Genomic DNA, 21,562 nt, shown 5'->3' on the forward strand with positions numbered 1-21,562 from the left:
ACACTGGTCAATTTCTTTTTCTTCCTTGGCAATAATTGGAATGGTTCTTTCCCTTTATCTCCCCGTTTCTGTCCTTAGACTTTTTTCCCCCCTTTAAACCCACACAGCAGATATAACCTACTTCTGGGTATGGAGTATCCAAACCATAACCATTTGAAAGGCAAAGGAAATTGTATCCTTTAGGTTTAGAGCTTGGCTGTAAAACACAAGATTGCAGATGCAAAGTTAGTAGCAAGATCCTCACAGCCATTCACCAAAAGCCAAGGAGCCCACCTTGAAGAGTACTGTTACCCCCTCATGGATGGCAAAACCCAACTGGAAACAAAGCCAAGGACAGCACCTCACACACATGAACTTTTGCCACTTTTGTATTTTATTGTGGAACTGAGTTTTTTTTTTCCTTTACATCAAATATCCTCAATGGAAGAGGGGATATTGCACACAAATATCATAAAAGCACTACATATTACTTTCACTGGAAACTAATTTTCTACATTAGATATGACTGGATAGGATAGAAGTGATGCAGGAGAATAAGACATAATACCATACACAGCTGCAGACTGACACGAACACCATTCAGAACACGAGAGAGGAGTGTGAAGTGCTTCTCGGCCAGGCTCAGGACCACTTCTTTCCGGGCTGGAAATATCAGGGCTGTGTGCGGCGTGGGAAAGCGTGACTGTGAGCCACCTGCCCAGCGTGTTCTCGAAAGGGCAGCCTCCTCTGAGCCTCTTCCCCGTGGCTCCTGTTTCGGGGAGCTCCAAACAAGTGCAGAGAAGCAGGGTTTTTTTCCCTTTCTTTTCAGTTTTTGATGCTGCCTTTAAAATGAACTTCATAAAGTCACAGATTTTTTTAAATAGTAAATATATTTTAATACCAGGTGAATAACCTAATTGCTTTCAAAGAATGCTCATCCCTAGGCTGCTTTTGGTGTGTTGTTCAGTTGGCGAAAAGATAAAAGCTTGTTTCTTTCCAACAGAAACAGGATCTTTTCTCTTAAATCTAAGTCGCCAAAAAAAAAGTTATCCTAATTCACAATATCACTACTGAGCAGGAACCTCCTGTGACCAGTGACTAAAGAGAGGCAAGAAAAGCAATTCTAGAATTGTAGAGCAGCTCCTGAGAGCTGAAATTTGGTAAAAGAGGGAAAATGAAAGGTGGTAAAATTTCCATTAGCAACTGATTAAATCTTATTAAATGAGTACTGGAAAGCTCCTAAACTTCATAAGCTATTGGAGACACTTAAAACATTCATATACACTGGGGAAACCATTCACTATGATATGTAACATTAAGAAAAAAAAAATCTTTTTTCTTTTGAACTCCATGGAAAATGGTGCTGGGGGGAGGGGGTCATAATTGTATCCAGTCCCACCACAAGACTGAGGAAGCATGCACAGGGGTTGGGGTCTCAAGAAAGGGACAGAATTGGTTAAAATTGAAAATGGGAGGATCATCTATAACATTTAGTCTCTGTAGAATTTTGTTTAAGAACACTACCCAAAAGGTCATGATCATGAGCGCTATCTTGATAGAATCCCATCATTTAAACAGAGTGGAAATTCCTTCCACACAAATAGTCAATCTATACAATCAGATTAAGTAATCGGTATAAACAAAGCTCCTAGAAGTCTGTGTCAATTTTTAGCTTACACCATGAGTGTACATGGTACTCTGTGATGGCAGTTACTAAACTAATTGTGTACTTATGGAACTAGAAAAATTAGGTTAGTCACTCAGGTAGAAGGACAGGAGCAACCTGTAATGCAAATATTGGTTTTCCTGGTATACTCGGGCTCTGTGGCCATCCTTGAGCACAAGAGGTGGAATATGGTACTGACAGATTTCATAGGAAAAAGAGCCAGCTGACCAGTGACAGTTTTTTATATTTTTCCCATTAAATCCCATAAGGGGGAGTGGATTAAGAAATACGGAGTGGGGTAGAGTGATTACAACTGAAGGCTGGCTATAATTCTTCTAAAATGTTTGTATTTTTTAAAGCAAAACAATATACATGGTTAAGAAACTTAATTTGGGAAACTGGAAAATAACTTATCAAAGAAAAATCAACCAGTGATCTAGATTTGGCAAGAAGGCTAGAAATTGTTTCTCTTCCCCACATATTATGTAGACCAATTCAACAGCTAACCATTACATAATTATCTTGAGTATTTTAGCTTTTCTCATGAAAGAAATTAGAAGTGCTTATACTCAATGAAATCCATTTTTGTTACGATCACTTTTCCATCATACGTAAAACTTTTGTGGCCTTAATGTGTTATTTTTAAGGACATGAAAAAATAGGGTAATAAATAAAAACTGTATTCCTAGAGAAGCCTAACAAAAATAGAATATTAATATTCTTAAAAAAATTAGACATTTGGAAAATGTAATTCACAGCATTAAGTAGACTGCACAGGTCCTCAGTGAAGGGACCCTGAAGAAGCATTGTTTAAACCCTCATAGTAGTTAGCAGTGCAAAACATACACATCACAGACAAAAATAAAACTTAAATGTTAAATTGTGAAATAAATAACTAACATAGAAAATAAAATGAGGTCATTGTTCATTACTCCATAGATCTTAAGAGTCTGCAGGAAACATAACGTGACAGAGCACAGGACAGCTGTCACTGAGAAATTTGCCACATCTGAACACTGGGTGCACTGACTGCAACCCGAGACCTGATGTCAGCCACCATCATGATCTGGCTTCCCAGGTTCATGGTTCAGTGATGACAATGATTGACATTATGTAGGAATTCTACATGATGAACGTAGGAGTTGGGAATTCATTTTGTTTTTGAGCTATTTTTTTTTCCAGAAAAGAAAATCCCAAAGCAAATTTGTGCCAGGGTTCTTTTGGACTTGGCTCTTTTACCTCATGGTTGAAGATCTTGAAAGAAGTATGTAGGGTACCACTGGGTGATATACTTGTACAGACCCTGAAACGTAGCCTACCATGTCATTCGCCCCCACTCTCCAATAGCACATACTCAGATTTTTATGTTTTGGGAACCAAGGGGTGGGAGGTATCATTATTCCTGGTAGTTACAGGTTTCTAATAAATATCATTACTGCAATATCAGACGTCCATCTTGCCAGAACCTCAAAAAACATTATTCATTTTTTTTGTCTTATGAAACACTTAAAAAAAAAAAGACTATCACTTGAAAATTTTCTTTGCATTTTCCTGTAAATTAAAACATTTGTTAAAAAGTTCATCTATGAAAAGTTCTCACATAGCTAAAAAAAAATTCTGCTGTACACTTGTTCCCATAATTTTGTTGAAGTTAATGGAAATTAAAAAAGCCAATGTAAGACAAAGGAAGGTAAATACTGTACACTTGCTGAGAACCTCTTCCACCATAAGATTCACTGCTTTCCCAGTTCTGATCACAGAAGCCATTTCAATCTTGAACTTGCAGTAGTAAAGAAGCTACGAAAGGCACAACTTGTTTGACTGAGAGGCCACAGGTGCAATGAAGTGGTATGACTCAGCATCAAACCGTTGGACCAATCAGATCAGCTTCTACTACTACCACACTCGAGCACACATGGGCTCCTTTAACTGGAGTATCTATAATCCTACATGGATGTTTTATAAACTTGCTGTCTCACATTAAAAAATAAGTGCATCAAGTATCTTTGTACATTCAAGTCACTTCCTAAGGCAAACTGTCTACTTTATGTACTCCCAACTGCTTTGGTATTTGCTTCAGTTAACTGGAGTGGACATGGGTGTTGCTGCATGCAGGTTAATTGACTCAGTGTGGACCACGTGGGTGGACAAATGCTGGGAGCATGCCTTAGATCAATTTACGTATGTGGTTAGTCTGAGAGTTCTGAATGGGGCTCGTACCACTTGCATGTCCAGTCTACACTCAACTACATTATGTCAGTGTGCAGTCTTCAAAGTGAAGGAGCTTAATAAGGTGTGAACATCTCACATGCCCTCATAACAAGTTGTTTTGATTTTTTTAGCCAAATTGCTTTAGAAAAGTAAGACCTTTTTTGATGACTCAGACTGACAAAAATGGAAAAATTTTTCTATGTAGACTACAGAATACCTACTGCCTGAGAAAATGCAGACTTAACTGTTGGTTTTCTTCTTTTTCCCCCATCCTGCTCTCTTTCTTCTCTCTGGGTATCTCACCAGAACTCTCTACCATTACATCTCCTTCTCTTGCATTCTTTTCTTTCTCATTCTTTATCTCTTTCTTTCTCTCTCTCTCTCCTGAATTCTCTTTGTGCACTCACTCCCTCGCTCCCTCTCTCTCTCTCTTTCTCTCTCTGTAAGACAAATGTCTCTACCTAGCAGAAGTCAGTTGGGCTTGCTAGTGCATGGTTTCCAAATGTTCAGCAGAGATGAACTGGGGTAGGTAATTTTGCAGTATCTTGAACCCTATTGTGGGAATACTGTTACTTCCCTTAGCAATCAGCAAAAACTGAGAAATATTAGTGACTTGCATCACCATGACACAGTATAGCATTTGGCAGGTAATTGTTCAGCGACTTAAGATGAATTAATGTTTTAGAAAAGGTAGTTTCAAATTGAAGAATTCTGGAAACAAAGTTCAAATTCTGTGGTGTGGCTGGCCTTCTTTTTACAGTTCTATCTTGCATGCAGGAAAGGATTCATCTTGCATAACCACCGTGCTGCTGCTTGCTAAAACCATGATGTTGAGGTCTTGCTGTTTCTCATGGGTCTCCTGGTACCATTCCCTCATCACTTCTGAGTCATGAGTTGGGATCAGAGTCACCTGAAGGAAGAGAGAAAACAGCTGTGTAAGGGCAGAGACAGAAACCAGATGAAAAAAATAGAACAAGGTATTAGACCACTAGACAGAGAAAGCTAAAGAAAAATTTTACAACTTCCAATAGACATCCAAAGGATTTTTCAACTTATGTTTTCCAGGAACCAGAATAAAGATGGGAGGAAACTGAAGACTGGAAATAAAAGCAACTAGCTGATTTTATATTAGCTGCTTTTTCAGTTAAGATGCAATTTCTGGTATTTCCTTTAACAAGCTGATAAATTTTGCATGAAAGATAATGCATATTTAATCCAAGGAGTTTTAGAGCCTTCATTGGGTATAACTTTTTTCCCTGAAAACAAAGATTTGTATTTGTAATTCATGTATATGGTTGGCGTTGGAGAAGTGGGGTGTTTGGGTAATGGCTTGAATCGTAAAATTTCCATCTAATATTCTGTAAGAGGTAACTGAGTGCCTTCAATTAGATTTCATAGGATTAAATAACTGTATTTAATATTATGCAAACATAGTTTATTAGGTGGTTCTATGCAGACTCACAAATTAAGTAAGCAAAGATTACAGCTGTAATGGGCTGGCTCATAGCCAGACATGAGGTTTAGGAGTCAGAAGCTTCTTGGGGAGCAATGCTCCTACTATGCAATTTCACCTGCACAGTTATTTTCTAAATCATCGTGTTCCTAGCTTTAGTCTACTCACAAAACACAGAAGAATAAAAACAATTCTCCAGCAGCTCTCCTGTGGAAATATGACCACTTTGATTCTCACACACAATACTCAGTACATTACAGGGAAGGGCAATTAATCTTGGGGCTGTTTTGCAGATGCAGAAAAATGAATGATGTCTTAGATGAGGTGGTTTTCTTCCAAGGCAATGGGTGTTGATGTTATCAAGAATACTACTTTAGACTATCTTCTGTGTGTTAAGCTGACTTTGTCCTCAGGATATTTCATGTGTGACCGATTCAGAAGGCAGCACACATAGACCCATACTCAAAAAGGTGACTTTAGACCCTGGTCCTTCCCCCTGCTTCATTCCCAGGTCAACCAAGGCACAGACACAGTCCTGGAGCTCTTACCTGCATGTTGCTGCCCCACTGAGCCTTCCCTTCCAACAAGGCATCCAGGACAGCCCGGCTGGGCTCCTCGGCAGCAGGGTCGTTCCCACTCACCACATAGTAGGATGACCTCACTCTCTTGAAAAACTCAACATCAACATTCTTACTATTGCTGTGGTTGGGGATGTAGCACAGGTCCAAATACACAGGGAGGCCTGGGGGCACAGTGGAGGACTTGGCCGTTTTTGTGGTTCCTAGTCCTTCAGTGAACAAGGACAAAGCAAGGGTCACAGTAATGTAAACAAACCTGTACATCCAATACGCCTTCCCCCCTGCACCCAATACACCTTCCCCACTGATCCCCAGGCAGGACTTCTGGGACATGCAAAGAGGTGCTGTTAACTTGTAGCCCATATCTGATACTAGCAATCTGTGAAAATATACCATGATTGGTTGTTTATCAACCACGGCCCAAAAGGAGAAGGGAAGAACAGGGTATTTCCATAATAGATAACCCATTAAGAAGTAAGGAGAGTTTCAAGCCCTTTCCAAAAGATGGCACTAGATAATAATACCTCTCGGAAAGAAGCTACTAACATGAGCTTTAACTTGAAAAGTGATCTAAAAAAAGTCAAAAGGAAGAATCTGTATCAGGTAAACCACAGTCAAATGATCTTAGTAATTCACATTAGGGTCTCATCTGATACCAATTTTGTCCATGGTTGATAGTATTTAACCAGTATATACAGTAACTAACATTTGACCTAGTAAATGGTTCAGATCCTAACCCCATGAGATCTCCAACACCCTCAGGACCTCAGCCTCATCCATAACCTGAAGAGACACTGTATTCCTTCCTGTGCTCTCAAGTTGCACACTCACCCCTACAAGGGCTGGACATCAAGTTTTGGTAAAGGAAGGTTCAGAAAGACTGCTTAACCTTATCCAGACATACCCAACTGGGGAAGAAGGCATTTTGTAGCCCAATTTCCCAGCCTAAATCAGGAAGGTCGGGAAAAGCAGAGGTTCAGATGAACCCCAAAGTTTCCTGGCACCCTGTTTGGGGAGCTCACTTGCTTGCTGACTTGTCCCAGTTAGAAGGTTTAGTTTTGGAAATAGTAGAAGTAGCATTCTAGGGCAGTGGCTCTGTTCTCACTGCATAATGAGATTCAGCCTGGATGCTTATGACGCCCAGGCCTCCAGAGTTAGACTTAACTGGGCTGGGAATGGAGAGTGAGCACCACCGCCTTTTAAAAGTATCCAGGTGATTCTGACAGACAGCTAGTTGAGACCTCTGCTGTAAAGCCATTTAAAATGCCAGCTGGACGCTACATGCTTATTGTTCTTTCTTTTCTCCAAGGGATGTTTTAAAAAATCTCATCCCAGAGGCAAAACCACTAGTTAATCCTATCAACTCTACAGTTTTACTATTAGCAGAGTAGGGGAATGGTGAGAATCAGCCAAACTGATACTTGGATAAACTGACTCATTTTATACATAGATCAACAGGATATTTCAGTGATTCTGAGCTTTAAAGCCTTCAAAATATCCATCTGGGGCCCTCCTAAAGAATTGTAATTTGTGAACCAGGTATGGTGGCTCAAGTCCCAGTTATTCAGGAGGCTGTAGGAGGAGGATTCCAAGCTCAAGGCCAGCCTGGGCAGTTTATCAAAACTCTATCTCAAAATGTTTATAAAGGACTGGGATGTAGTTCAGTAGTGGAGCACTTGCCTGGCACACATGAGGCCTCAGGTTTAATTCCTAGCACTGCAAGAAATAAAAATGAGTTTCCATTCTAATAATGAACATGTCTACAACTTTCCCTTGAATACTGAATTACTATCAACACCAAATGACTATTGTTCATAGAAACCCAAGCTGGAAATTGTCAAAAGTCCACTCAGATTTGTTTTTAAAAACAATCACTCAAATTTGCACTTAAAAAAAGCATCTTCAAAACTAAATTAACTCATCTTTGTTACTCTGCCTTTTAAATTATTTCTTCAAATGTCCAAAAGTTTTTTAAAGAAATCAGTTGAGTGGACTAGTGTCCAAGCAGAGTTGCCAACAGGTTTCAGTTGGGTTTTATCTGTTTGGTTTTTATCACCCCCTCCCCCACTACCACCACCACCACCGAGGATCGAAGTCAGGACCTTGTGCTTTCCAGGCAGGCACGGCACCACTGAGCTACATCCCAAGCCCTGTGCTTTCTCCTAAGTGCAGGTCAACTGTCAACCATTTCAGGCCAAGGAGTTAACCTGACCTGGTAGTTTTATGATCATTCTAAGCATGCACAAATTCAGTTTGTTTTCTGTATGTAAAAAGACCAAATCTGATCAGAACATGAGTACTAAAATTGATGCTCCATGCAAAGTAAAAATCTGCAGCTGTAATACCTCCTAAAATGTCCTGAATTTGTGAGCCCCAAAGATTCATCTCTCAGCTTTTCCTTAATAAATGAAATGTTTAAAAAAAGTGGGTTTTCTGTGTATGTTTGAGCCAATTTATATTATTTTGTGAACTATGATCTAAAATCCTTGGAAAGCTGTGTATAGACAAAAAGATGTATTAATGCAAATCCTTGTGAATGACTTAGAGCAACAATACAAAGTTGGGCTAGCAAAGACCAGTTCTGGCCAAAACCAAGTCACTGCTGAGAAACAGATAAATCTGGGAATCAGTGGCAAACCAGGAATGAGCTGAAGTCAGAGATATCTGCTGCTGCCAAGTGGAATTTCAATAGGAAATGGCATTCTGTGTCTCTAGGAGTGTGGGCCTTGAGGTGAGAAAGAAATGAGAAAAGACCTTCAATGATTTCCTCTCGATTTGTACTGGGCATTCACTGGTCAACTGAAATTATGGTATTTGTTAGCTGATAAGAAAACAGAACATTGCCTATTATGGGGATGTACCACCAAAGAGTGATTTTTTTTTTTTTTGGTACCGGGGATCAAACTCAGGACCTTGTGCTTGGGAGACAGGCACAATGCCACTGAGCTAAATCCCCTGCCCTAATGAGTGATTATTTTAAAAAATAAAAATCTTAATTTTTAATTTAAAAATTTTTACTTAAAAGAAAATATTGACCTCTTGGTCTAGGCTCATCATTTCAGGTTTGGCATGGAACCTCTGGTTCTCACTAGGCTTTTGGGAGCTCCTGGCCTATGTCACCCAGCTGCTTTCAGGCCAGCACACCTGAAGCCAGTCTTCCAGAGTAGCCTGAAACACACATCCTAGAACCTGAAGGTTTAGAACAGGGGTACAGGGGGTGCGTTCCAGGACAGTGCAAACCCAGGAATCCTATCCGAACTCATCAAGCTGCACTAGGCTGTATGCTGAGCTAAGCCCAGGCCTGAAGGTCACACTGGACCAAGGTACATACCTTTAGACAGAAGAGATTAGCAGAGGAAAGGGAAGGCATTAATTTGTGTGCCCTCATCTTCCAAGTACAAACAGGGAAATATAATGGCTCCAAGTAAAAGCATGGTTATGGCCTACAGCAGAATGCCTGGCATCCCCCACCTACCTGGAGTCGCAGTCTTTACTGACTTAGAGACGTTGGCAGCATTCTTGGTCTCCTTGTCTTTCTCTTCCCCACGTGCAGCTTTGACCTCAGGAGTGCTGGTGGTTTTTGTTGCTTTTTCCACAGCTTCTTTCTTCTTAGGAGAAGCCACTCTGGACACCTTATCTGAAGTTTCTTTCAAGGCCCCTGGTTTTGGGGAAGCTGCTAAGGGTTTGGACTTCCCATCTCCCTTTTTGATAGGTGAGGAGGACTTGGTCTTGGTACCTGGCTTCTTCGTCTTAGTCTTTTCTTTCAAGTCTTTCTTCAGAGCTTTGCCCAGGTTCTGCTCAATGGCTAAGGCCTCTGGGTCCACCATAGTCACATCAGGATGGCGTGGAGAAGGGCTGCGGTCTTGCATAGGGGCCGGAGGTGGGTCCATGTGTTTGTATGTGACCGTTTTATCAGTGGGGATAGTTTCTGACTCATCTTCAGAGTCAATGTTTGCATCAGCTGTAATGGAAGGGCACTCTTCGGTTTCTGGAGGGACATCAGAGTCGGTCTGGGATGGGGCTGACTCACTGACTGAGGTGGGAGGGGTTTCATCGCACTGTCGGCCCTGTTGCTTTCCTCCTGGAGGTGGAGGGGCTCCCCCTAACTGAGTGAGGGGCTTCTCAGATTCTTCAGTGGGCTCTTCACTGGCAAACCACTCCAGAGGATTGGGATTGATGAAGGAGGGTGAAAGCTCTGTCTTGGGATGCTTGTATTCACAAGAGGACACAAGGCATAAATCAACCTCCTGGCGGGCCTCTGAGGGGCACTTCTTTTCTGTAGAGTAGCATCGGTCTGAGGTCTCATAGGAATATGCAGATGCCTGGGGAGTCTTAGTGATTTTCTCCATTGTCTCGTAACAGTATGTGGAAGAATCAGGGCTTCGTGTCATTTTTGTAGATGTCTCATAAGAGTAACTTTCACATTCAGGGAAACTGGTAATTTTCTCAGTGGTCTCAAAAGAGTAGCTGGAGTCCCCTATTGTGCGGCCAACATCCTCAGAGTCATCATAGCCATTGCTGATGTCATCCAGGAGCCTCCTAGACCTTTCAGTTACTTCATAGCTGTAACCACTCACATCAGGGGTCCTTATTGTCTTCTCACTGATTTCATAGGAGTACCCACCTTCTTCAGGGGTCCGTGTAGTCTTCTCAGTAATTTCACAGGCATAGCCACCATCTTCAGGGGTCTTGGTCTTCTCAATAGTCTCATAGGAGTAGCCACTGTCACATGGGGATTTCAGGGTTCTCTCTGTCTTCTCATAGTAATAGCTGCCCACATCTGGGGTCCGAGTGGATTTCTCATAAGACTCATAGTCATAATCTTCTTCTTCATCTGGGGACCTGGTAGTTTTCTCAGGTTTTTGATAGGCATAGCCAAAGTCACCAGGTGTCTTCCCTCCACTATCCTCTATACCAGATGTGGTCAAATCTCTATTCAAGGTGAGATGATGTTGCATTGTGTCAAATAACATTGAGGCACGGAAGCCATAGGGCTCCGAGGATGCTGCGTCTACTGGTGGAGAAGAAGATGTATGGCATGCTGCTACATTCTCTTTGACTGCAGAGGTAGAATCTGAAAAGCCGGGGGAATATAAAGGAGAGGACTCTCGTGGGGTGAGTGGAGAGATATCAGATTTGGGAGAGAGCTTCTCTCTTTCCAGACTTTGCACTTTCTCAGAGGTGAGTGAGGCATATAAGGACATATCTCTGGGAGGAGCAACATCGGATAGAGTATCTTCTTGAAGAGGAGAAGCTATCTGAGAAGGGGTATGAGCGGAAGAGGTGGAAGGGGAGGCCTCCACCTGAGACACCGAAATGAGCTCGGAGAGATCATTATCTTGGGTGTAGGACGGCTCCTCTGTCGGTGGGATCTTGTGTGACAAACTGGAGTCCTGCATGTCAGGACTGTAGTCCACTTCAGTTGGCCCATTTTCAGTGATGTGCAGCACACTTGCACCCACAGTTGGGTGATCTGGAGACTGGCGACTAAAGTCCATAGCAAGGGAATGCTCAGGAGATTCCTGGCCAAATTCAATAGACATAGAGGACTGCTCAGATCGGTGATCTTGAACTGGTGTCCTGGATTTGGCAGTCTTAGGGGAAAAGTCTGGAGGAGAAATTGACATTGGTCTTGGGCATTCTTCTTTAGAGGGAGACATTTCTGTTTCCTGGAAAGTGGTAGGCGTTTGCACAACAGACACAGAAAGGGAGTCGTCTACTTCTGTGGAATGTGGGGAGCCAACTTCAGCATGCAAAGAGGGAGACACATCATCTGTTGTTGGCTCTGGAAATGAGCTTGTGGCCACAGAGGCTGTGGAGACTGAGGCCACACCCTCCATGTGAGAGTATGTGTCTTCTGCTACGCCCTCATCAACAGGTGTGGCTGACTTATCAGAGACAGTACCTTCAGAAATGGACATCTTGGTGTCTTCTTTAAAAGATCCAAACTGAATGACATCTGTTTGTGTTGGAGAAACATCTCCCAATTTCCTTTCATCCAAAGCCAGTGCTGCATGTGAACTCAGGGCTTCCACATCATCAGTTTTCTTTTCTAGACTAAAGTCTTCCTTTATTGGTATAAAATCTGTGCTCTTCCCTTCCTGTTTGTCTTGGTAAAGGCCAGTGGAAGTCGTTTCAGAAACTGGACTTATTTGGTCTGGAAAGCTTTGTTTTCCATTCTTTCCTTCAAAGGGGCTTTCAGAACCTCTACTGGGAGCCTTGTCATCCACACTCAGAAAACTTTCATATGCAGACTCTGATCCAATCAAGGGGGGGCTGCGCAAAGGAGACAGGACTTTTTCAATAGGAGACTCTGAGTCAGGCACAGGTTCATCCATGGGGCTTATTGAAGCCCTTTCACTCTCATCTTTGGCATCACTGAATTCAAAACTCACTGGAACTGCCTGTGGTTTTTCAATGACTTCTGTTGGGAGGTGACTGGATTTCTCATCAGTGGGAGACTGGTAGTAAGGTGTGTGGCCAGCACTGCCAGTCACAGATTGAGATGGTGACACCACTTCCAGAGTCTTCTCCTCAGGACTGGCACAGTGTTCTTCAACTATTTCTTGGGTCACCTCGGGAGACACAGAGACTGCTTCTGCCTCTGTGGAGACTTTAATTTCATTGGGCGTCAGAGAGAAGTTCACACTACGTTCACCCAGGGGGGTCTTCTCTATGGGTGATGGTGGAGATGGACTCAGGGATGGACTCTTGGCTGGACTAAGTCTTTCATCTGAAACTGCTGAGGTTGTATCTTGGATCTCCAAAGTAGCACTGGCTTTCACTTCTTTCTCTTCAGGACAATAAGCGTCACGTAGAGCAGATCTGGTGAATTTGTCTTCTTCCATGGATGAGGGTGGTGATATAGTGGAGGCTGAAACATTGTAATCCTTGCCTTCAGTGGCATCTGTTTTTGACCCATCAGATAAGCCATTGAATGGTGCAGCACCAGGTTTGGCATATTCCTGAGAATACAGTGAAGACTCATATTTGGTGATGTTTACGAATTCCTGAGACGGGGACTCCGTCTCTTCATTGTTGGTCTCATCGCTCATCACATCACGAGGAGTAGACATCTCATCCATTGGAGTAGGCTCGCTGGATATCTCAATGGTGGACTGAGTATAGCCAGAGGTGGCAGTGAATTCCTCAGGCTGATCTTCCCGATTTTCCTCATCAGAGGCTGTGGCCTCACTCTCAGAGCCTCCAGGTAAAGTCTCATCATGGATTGAAGATGCAGGTCCTCGACCAGGAGACTGGGCTCCAGGTTGCTTGGTTGATGTGGCCAGGAATCCATACTGATCTTCAGTGCCACTAACCTCTGCGGCCTTGTCAACCACGGCCATCACATAATCTTCAGCTTCAGCCTTTTCTGGCTCATATTCTTCCTCTCTGGCATCCTCTGCTTTGTCCTCCTCTTCACCTTCCTCCTCAGATAGTTCAGCTTCTCCTTTCTCAACTGCCTCATCCATGTCTTCTTCTGCTCGGTCATCCCCACTGGCCACGGACTCCCTCTTCTCCTTGATGTGCACGTCAGCCTCAGCCTTTGCACTTTCCTCCTCGTCAATGGGGCTGTGCTTGGAGGTGCTCACACACACATTTTCTTCACTGTCCTCTTCTGGCTCTTCAGCCTCCTCAGTTTCTGCCTTTTCTTCATAGTCTCCAGTCTCTGAGGATTCTTCAAAACCAGCACCTTCATCTTCATATTTTTCAATGTCATCCACCCCCTGCTTCTCAACCGGCTCCAATTCCTCAGGTGTTTGCTCACATTCGCCCTCCCCTTCAGTGGTAGTGATGCCCTCATCAGGAGACTCAGCAGGGCCTTTGATGACTTCTGTCTCCTTCTGGATGACGTAGGCTTCAACTGGCTCTGTTTCCTTTACTTTTTCTTCATCTTCAGTGAGCTCTAGTTGAGGCTTGATGTCCTTGGCTACATCAATCTCTTCAGCCTTTAGTTCCTCAAAGTCCTTGGTTAGATCCTCGGGGGATGACATAAGGGACCTCTCAGCTTCAAGTTCTTTGGCAGGGCCAGTGGCCGCTATTCCAGCAGCTGCCACTGCAGCTGCTGTGGTGACCACAGTGCCTATGGCCGCAGCCTCTGAAGTCTTGCTTTCCTTCTTAATGACTTTAATTTTCCCCTTCTCCTTTGGCTTCCCAGCAGCAACAGACTCTTTCTTGACAGTCTCTTCCTTCTTAGGTACCTTTGGTTTTAAAGCAGCTGGTTTTTTTGCTTCAGATAGAAGAGTAGTTGATTTCTTTGAGTCCTTAGAGAGCTTCTTAATTTCTTTTTTGGGTTCCTTTTCGTCCTTTTTAATTTCCTTCTTTTCTTCCTTTTTAATTTCCTTCTTGGCATCCTTCAGTGGTGTCTCCTTCTTAACCTCTTTTTTGAGTTCTTTTTTCTCTTCTTTCTTGATTTCTTTTTTGACTTCCCTTTTCACCTCTTCCTTTTTCGGTTTTTCTTCCTTCTTAATAAGTGTTTTCTCTTCCTTCTTAGCCACTTCTTTCTTGGGCTTTTCCTTCTCCTCTTTCTTTTCTTCAGATTTTGGCTTTGTTTCCTTCTTCACCACCTTCTCTTTGGAGATTTTGGGTTTGACATCTGTGGCTTGCTTCTCAGCCACTTCAGCTCTGGCAGGAGGCAGCTCTTCCTTGCTGGCTATTTCCTTCTCTGTCACTGGAGGTTTGGTCTCTGTTTTTACGGGCTTGTCTTTTTTCACCATTACTTTTTCTTTGCTTTCAACTTTGGGAGGCTTTTCCACTTGACTGGCTTTTGTGACATCAGGGGTTTCTTCTTTAGACTCCTTTCGCACTGATTTGGTAGTGAGTGGTTTTGCAGCTGGCTTTAGACTTTCTCGGCTATCAGCCCTCTGCTTCAGTTTTACTTGTTTTGTGGTGGTGGGGGTGGGCACCTGGCCAGTGAGATCCTTTTGGGTGGCCAGAGGCTGCTTCAGGAAATCTAAGTGTTTGAGCTTTTCTAGCCCTTCCAGAATGTTGTATTGGGTGCTGTTTCCAGGAAACAGAACTCGAATGATTTTTTCAGCAGGGTTTGCTGGATGCCACACGATCAAAGATGAGACTGAAGTTAAGTAGGAAATTGGGATATCTACTTCTTGACCACTGGGCAAAATTAATTCAGCCTTATCTTTATTGGTGCCAGTCCACTGCTGCAAAAAGTATTGCATTTCCTTGCTGCTTTTGACAGGATTAAGCACATACATCTCCAGTTTACCCACTCCCATTTTTTGGAAAAGAATGACAGGCTCTATGGTATTGCCTACACTTCTAAATAGAGGCTCTGGTTTCATAGACAATTTGTTTAGGTACTGGAGAGTGAAGCAAGCTTCTTCTATGCTCCTCTTCATCTTGATGTTGGGCTCTGGGTTTTTCAGATTTTCAGGTACATTAAGAAATACAACGCCCAAGTCAGGGGAGATGAGGTTTTTCATCCAGTCACTATTGGTGGTGGAGCCCTGGGACTGCTCCTCCTCTAGCTCTGCAATCTTCCGCTGCAGCATGCTGTTGATGCCAGGCAAATTGTCATCCCCAATGTGGGTGAGCAGAATGGAGTCTACTCGGTCCAAGTGTCGGATCAGTTTCCAGAAGCAGGATTTCCTTTCTGACCCTCCGTTGATGAGCATATTGAATCCATTCACTGCGAACAGTGCAGAATCACCCCTCCCTCCTGGAAAAATGTAACAGCAGGGCTTGGAGAGCTTTAGAAATCCACCCGAGGTGGGAGGTTCCAGGATGTCAAAGGGAGATGGGACTTCCACAGATTCTGAGAGATATTCAGTAAACTCAGAAAGTCCTTCCATTTCTGGCAATATAGAAGCTGAGTTGAGTTTAATATTGATGAAGTCTTGGAGATTGTGTCTGTCAAGATTGGAGTTCTTCCAGTCGCCCTCTTCAGGACAGAACAGGGTTAAACTGGCTTTGTTGGCAGGATGGGTAGTGCTCAATAACTCACCAATCTGGGTTGAGAGAGTAGGGAAGGGGAGAGGAGAAGGGAGGGGAAGGAAAGGGAGAAGGGAGGGGAGGGGAGGAGAAGAGGAGAGGGTTAAGTGGTTGTCACTTCAGATTCATCATCTCCGTCAACACTAGTATTATATAGCTCACTGACTTACCTGTAGGGTCAGTTCAGAGATGCACGCATGGGGTGACGCTGACTGTTTAAATGATGACATGTGTGTACACTGGAAGGTGAACAACCTCTGTCCTGGGCCCCCACATCATTCCCTCTGCTACCACTAGCATTCCTCTCTCCCCAACATCTCCCCTGTAGTCCTTCCCACACACCTCCCTGGCCAGCAGGGAAACTCCAGATCTCTGCCCCAGTTCCAAAATCAGTAACCATCTGGGTGACCTGTGCTTCAGCCACAGCAGTTACAAACACTCTGAATATTCCCCTGTGGGGATTTACCATTTAAAGATGCCCTTAAACTATGATATATTAAACAATCATAGGGGAACGCTATGTGAGTCATTCCACCACTTATATAAAACTTTTTTTTTTTTTCCCTTGGGCTTGGCAAAAGGCAGCCTGATCAGAAAATTAAAGGAGTTCAGATAATAACAGTGCATTTCTTGCTGTCTCTTTTTAGAATTTGGTAGGTACAAAAGCAAAGTTTGGTGCCCCTCTATAGTAAGTTATGCATTACCCATTACTCAAAAAAAAAAAAAAAAGACTGGTTTCTGGCATCAGTACACACTACTTAAAACATGAGTGCTTCACCCTGCAGATCCTCTGCAAATACAAATGCTTTTATTGAAGCCATGGTGATTAAAGTGGCCGGGTGATTAATTATACAAGCCAGTGGCCAAATTCGTTCCCCACTTGCTCACATTTAAATCCAACATGAGAGACTCTGCTTTCTCTCTGCTCTCATTCTTTTCAGGGCAAGTGGGAATGAGTGGCTAAGATCACATTTGGTTCAAATGTTTTTTAGCACACTGTTTAGTACTTCCCAAGGACAGGAATGTGGAAAAGCAAATCAGGACCTGAACAGTGATGGTGGATTTAATAAAAACATCATTTTCTTTCTTCCTCCATATTAAGGCCATATGTTTCACAATCTTGGCAAGGGAGGATCATGCCATAAATTCCAGATTTCTTTCCATTTCAGCAAACCTCATAAATAAGCTCAGAGTTTCAACAGCCAAAGGCTCTGTATCCTGGATGGCAAATGATGAAGGGCAAAGTAAAGGTTTTGCTTGGTCCAGCTATCCCTGAGCCAGCAAGTCTGAACTCCTCTGGTCTCATTTTTCTCTGTCATAACCTCCTGAATATTTATATTCTAAGGCTCACGCTTGTTCATTTTCTCTCTCTCTGATTTCTGAATTTTTCTATATTGGATTACCTAAAATAATCACTTTTGTTTTATTAACCTGTTAACTGAAGTATAACAATTTACATGAAGGGTCTCAAAATAGCAAAATAACAAAAATTTTGCTTTTTCCTTCCAGCTTAACTTCACAGTCTCCTATAAAAAGAATAAGAATCAGCCCCTATTTTGGAAGCTAAGAAAACTGAAAAAGCAAATGGCAACCATCTTTGGGAAGAAATCTTTTTCCCAATTATTTCCTGCAAATGGAAACCATCTTTCTTCAAATTATTTGCTGATCAAAGCAAAACATGGGCACCAAACAGGGTTTCTGTCCAGTAATTAACACAGATCCCCACTGCCATCACTATATCACGAAGAGGATTCTCTCAGTCCTCATTTCCACACAGAGCATATGCAAACTCTCCATGTTTTACAGTACAGTTAGGGGGCAAATTCAGGATAACTAACTGCTGAATCTTTAATAGCAAAAATTTAAAATTAAGTTTGGTTCATTTTAATCTTTTGAAATTGTACTCCAGTTGAGAGGTGGGGTGGTTGAGGCTTAATTTAACCGGGGAGAGGCAAGGCTATTCAATCACTATCAATCACTAACTCTTTTTTTTTCTTAAATTGTTTTATTGGTACATTTTAGGTATACAATACGTTTACATTTATGATTGGGTGCTTGTACCTGTACATGATGTATCTTGGTTCTTACATTTTCCCCATTCCCTGTGCGCCCATCACCCCCTCCATCCTTCCCTATTTACATAGACTTCGCTTCCATTTTTTATCTTTTCTCATAATTTTTGCTTTCCCTTCTTTTCTTTTCCCTTCCCCTCCCACCACCCCTACACCTTTGGACCTTTTCATCCTATTTCAAATATTTCTCTACTGTGAGAAACTGAAAGTGTAAATAAGGATTAAAATGATTAAAATCACTAACTCTTTTAAGTGTGTAATCACCAAATTAAAGGAGAAGGTAAAAAGACCTGAAGAATATCTCTCTACTTTCCATGTTTTCACCTCTACCCAGAGAGTTTCTATGAAATGCAGGAAGTGCCTGAAATATAAAACAAAGTTGTACAGAATTCTGAGGAAATCTTGGAGCATAACAGACAGTCAAGAAAGGTCACTGAATAAAGAACTATGACACACAGGGCAGAGGAGAAGAGCAAGCCAGCTCTGCTAGGCAAGTTCCTTTGCAGAGAGGGAAAATGTGGTCCCTCTGGAAAAACAGCATCCTGTGCATGAAGAGACAAGAATGAACAGACAAGGGCTGAGAGAGCCAGTCAGGGAGGCGATGGAATGGGGCAAGGACAACAGAAATGAAGCCCCCTTCCCCTCACAGCCTGATTGCAGACCTGCAGGCCCCCAAGCACCACACAGACTGGGGCCCTCGAGGGCAGTGGCTGAGTCTAAGAGGGCTTGCCCCTCTTAAGGGATGATGATGACAGCTCAATCACTGCTCATCAGGGAATGAGTGAGAACGGTAAGGAGGCTCTGGCAAGGAATCCCGGGGCCAGTTTTTAGATTTGGAAACAGCAGCTTCTTCTAAATGTATTGGGAAACTCTCTTAATAATACCATTAGAGCCCACTGGAACGAAGGTTTCTGGAGAGCAAAAACACATCTTCTGTTGAAGATACACTTCTGCTGAACTGCATCTGGTCAATTCAACACATGCTGTCATCCAGGAGGGAGAACTTGGGATGTGACATGAGCTTGCTGATATTATCAAACACAGTCTGCTCCCATGGTTCTCACAAAGACAGATGACAGACATGAACAGGCGGAATACTGCTGTGGGCCAAAGAAAACCTTTTTTGTTAATTACTTTTCCTAATGAAATGCAGGCTTACTGGAAAAGGAAGGAAAAGAAAGGAAATAAACCGCTTTACTACAGATTATATAAATGAAACAAGATTTTAATTTTCTAAACCCTAGCCTGTCAACTATATTTCCTGTTTTGATTAGGTTACTTGCCTGGCTGGTGAGGAAATACTGTAGACAGTGTGCTACTGAACTTTAGCAAGACATTTAATGGCCTCTCTGAACACTGTGATAGCAGAATTAGGGGGAATCTGTAGTAACCATGGTTAACGTCAACCTGGAAAGAAGTCTATGATGGGCTGCCATAGAGTTCACTTCTAGTGAGTAATCGCTCGGACAAAAATGCTAAAGACATGTTGATCAGGTCTGTGGATGCCATGAAAATGAGAAGCATAGCAAAATATGGGATGGCAGAATTGAGATATTTATGAAAGCTCTTGATATTGGGATGATGATGGCTGTCAACTTTAACTGCAGGCATTCTAAAGGGATAAATGTAAGGTTCAATAAACCAGCAGGGTAAAGTACGGGATGGGGAGATGTGGCTTAACAATAATATTTATATCCATGCAAAAACTCAGGGATTTAACATGAAGCTAAAGGAGCTTAAACTTCAAGGCCCCGCACTGCCATGGTCTTTTCCCTAAAGCCTTGTACTTTAATATATTTTGTATTAATAATTGTTATTTCTTTTGTGGTACTTGAAATTAAACTCAGGGGTGCTCTAGCATTGAGCCACCTACCCGTACACTTTAAATCTAGGTTTTATTAAATTAGTTTTAATTGTATGGTTTTATTAAATTAGTAATAAATTATTAAATTAGTTACCCAGGCCTTGAACTTCTGACTCTCCTGCCTCAGCCTCCCAAGTAGTGGGGATTACAGGCATGTGACACCATGCCTGGCTCTTTTCTTTTTATTTTTGAGCACTGATAATTGAACCAAGGGACTTGTGTGTGCTAGGCAGGTACTCTTACCACTGAGCTACATCCCCAGCCCTTTTTTATTTTGAGACAGGATCTTGCCAAGTCACTATGTAGCCCAGGCTAGACTCAAACTTGCCATTCTTCTTCCTCAGCCTACCATAGTACTGGAATCACAGGTATGTGCCACCATACGCAGCTTCCTGTTTTCTTTTTCTTAATGGGCGCCCCCAAATTATTTCAATTGCAGAGCTCCCTAAAGCCTGTAGCTCTTCCTCTCTGACATTCAATTATACATGGTGATGGTAAGTTACTTTTAGGCTTATTTAATAAAAGATTGTATTGAAAAGTACAGAAGGCACTAATTCCTGGAATGTGGTGTCTTGTTTAAGGGATGACATTTTAGAGAAACTAGACCAAAAAACAACCTGAAACAGGTCTCCTTTGATGGCTCCTTTTCCTTGACCTTAACCTCTAAATGCTAGACTTGGCTCTTTCCCCTTATTATCATATTTCTCTCTCTCTAGATCACTGGGCTTTAAATACCTCTGATATGCAAATAGGTTATAAATTAGTATCTCTAGCTCCAGTCTGAGTTCTTTAGCTCTGGACTCTTATATTCAACTCTTTGATAATTCCAAGGGACTAAAACATGGCCAAGACTGAACTCTTGAATTTCTTCCCTACCCACCTAATCGGCCCTTCACAAATGAGGAACATATTTGAAGGACAATGAGTAGGGAATACAAGAAACCTTTAATATTTTAGGAAGAACTGTGAATACTGTTGAGGTGATTAATGGGGAACTGTGTTGGTGAAGAATATCCAAGACACTGTGGGCGGAAGAGAGATTAAATCTCTTCCCTGAAGATATATAAATAAGGAAAAACTTTCCAACAGAGAAGCTGGGAAATGCCCCAGGAGATGATGACTTTCCCCCATCCCTGGATTTCAAAGACAGATGTGTTAGCTGGATGACTGCTCTATCTGTGATGCTGGTTTTGAATTTGATCTCCAATGATGAAGGCTCCAGAAACTTGAAGCTCCAAGTGCACTGATAATTCTGTTTCTTAGTACATTCATTTTTAGCTATTCTTGTAAAAAAATATAGCATTTTTGCTAAATTCTTGTCAAAAGATAGAGCATTTTTGTTTCTGGTTTATCTGCAGTTGACTAGTATGCTCCAAAGACTAGACAAAAGGGAAAAAAGTAAACATCAAATGACCTTTAAGGTCCTCTTGTTACTGAATCATTCTGTATTCAAACTTTTTCCCAAGCCAGCAAAAGGCTATCATTGCTCCAAATTCTGACAACCATTAGTCTAGTCCAGTGATTTCCAACCCACTTGAGCTGTGGCATCCTGTCTACAATGCCTATGAGGTAAAAGAGGTAAAGGCTGAGTTGCTCTGATAGTGCCAGAGGAAGAGAGTGAATTCTATACAGTGTCCTTCCCTTCCCTCATCACCCCAACACCACTGATCTAAAGCATCTTTTCCATATATGTTGAGAATTACTTTGGTCTCCAAAGTATCAGGGTAGGGGAGTCATGAGAGCTGCAAAGAAGAATTCACAGTTTCTGGCCTTAATGAAGCCTACTAG

At 42.3% G+C, this 21,562-nt stretch overlaps 1 protein-coding gene across 2 annotated transcripts in view; it reads right to left on the minus strand.

Annotated features, from left to right (window-relative positions):
- Nucleotides 1-352: 352 nt before the first annotated feature.
- The window catches only part of Map1b (microtubule associated protein 1B), a 105,950-nt gene continuing 84,740 nt past the window's right edge, over nt 353-21,562 (minus strand). For both annotated transcript variants that reach the window (XM_004872855.4, XM_021250683.2), the window contains 3 exons: nt 9,363-15,855; nt 5,858-6,096; nt 353-4,766 (listed from right to left, as the gene is read on the minus strand). In XM_004872855.4, the coding sequence (XP_004872912.2) occupies nt 4,611-4,766; nt 5,858-6,096; nt 9,363-15,855 (6,888 nt within the window). In that variant the 3' untranslated portion in view covers nt 353-4,610. The remainder of the gene's footprint in view (nt 4,767-5,857; nt 6,097-9,362; nt 15,856-21,562) is intronic.

This window comes from Heterocephalus glaber, unplaced genomic scaffold, assembly GCF_053883595.1.
Source record: "Heterocephalus glaber isolate CG9 unplaced genomic scaffold, H.glaber_assembly_v1.0 deba00001788, whole genome shotgun sequence".
NCBI classification, from domain to species: Eukaryota; Metazoa; Chordata; class Mammalia; order Rodentia; family Bathyergidae; genus Heterocephalus; species Heterocephalus glaber.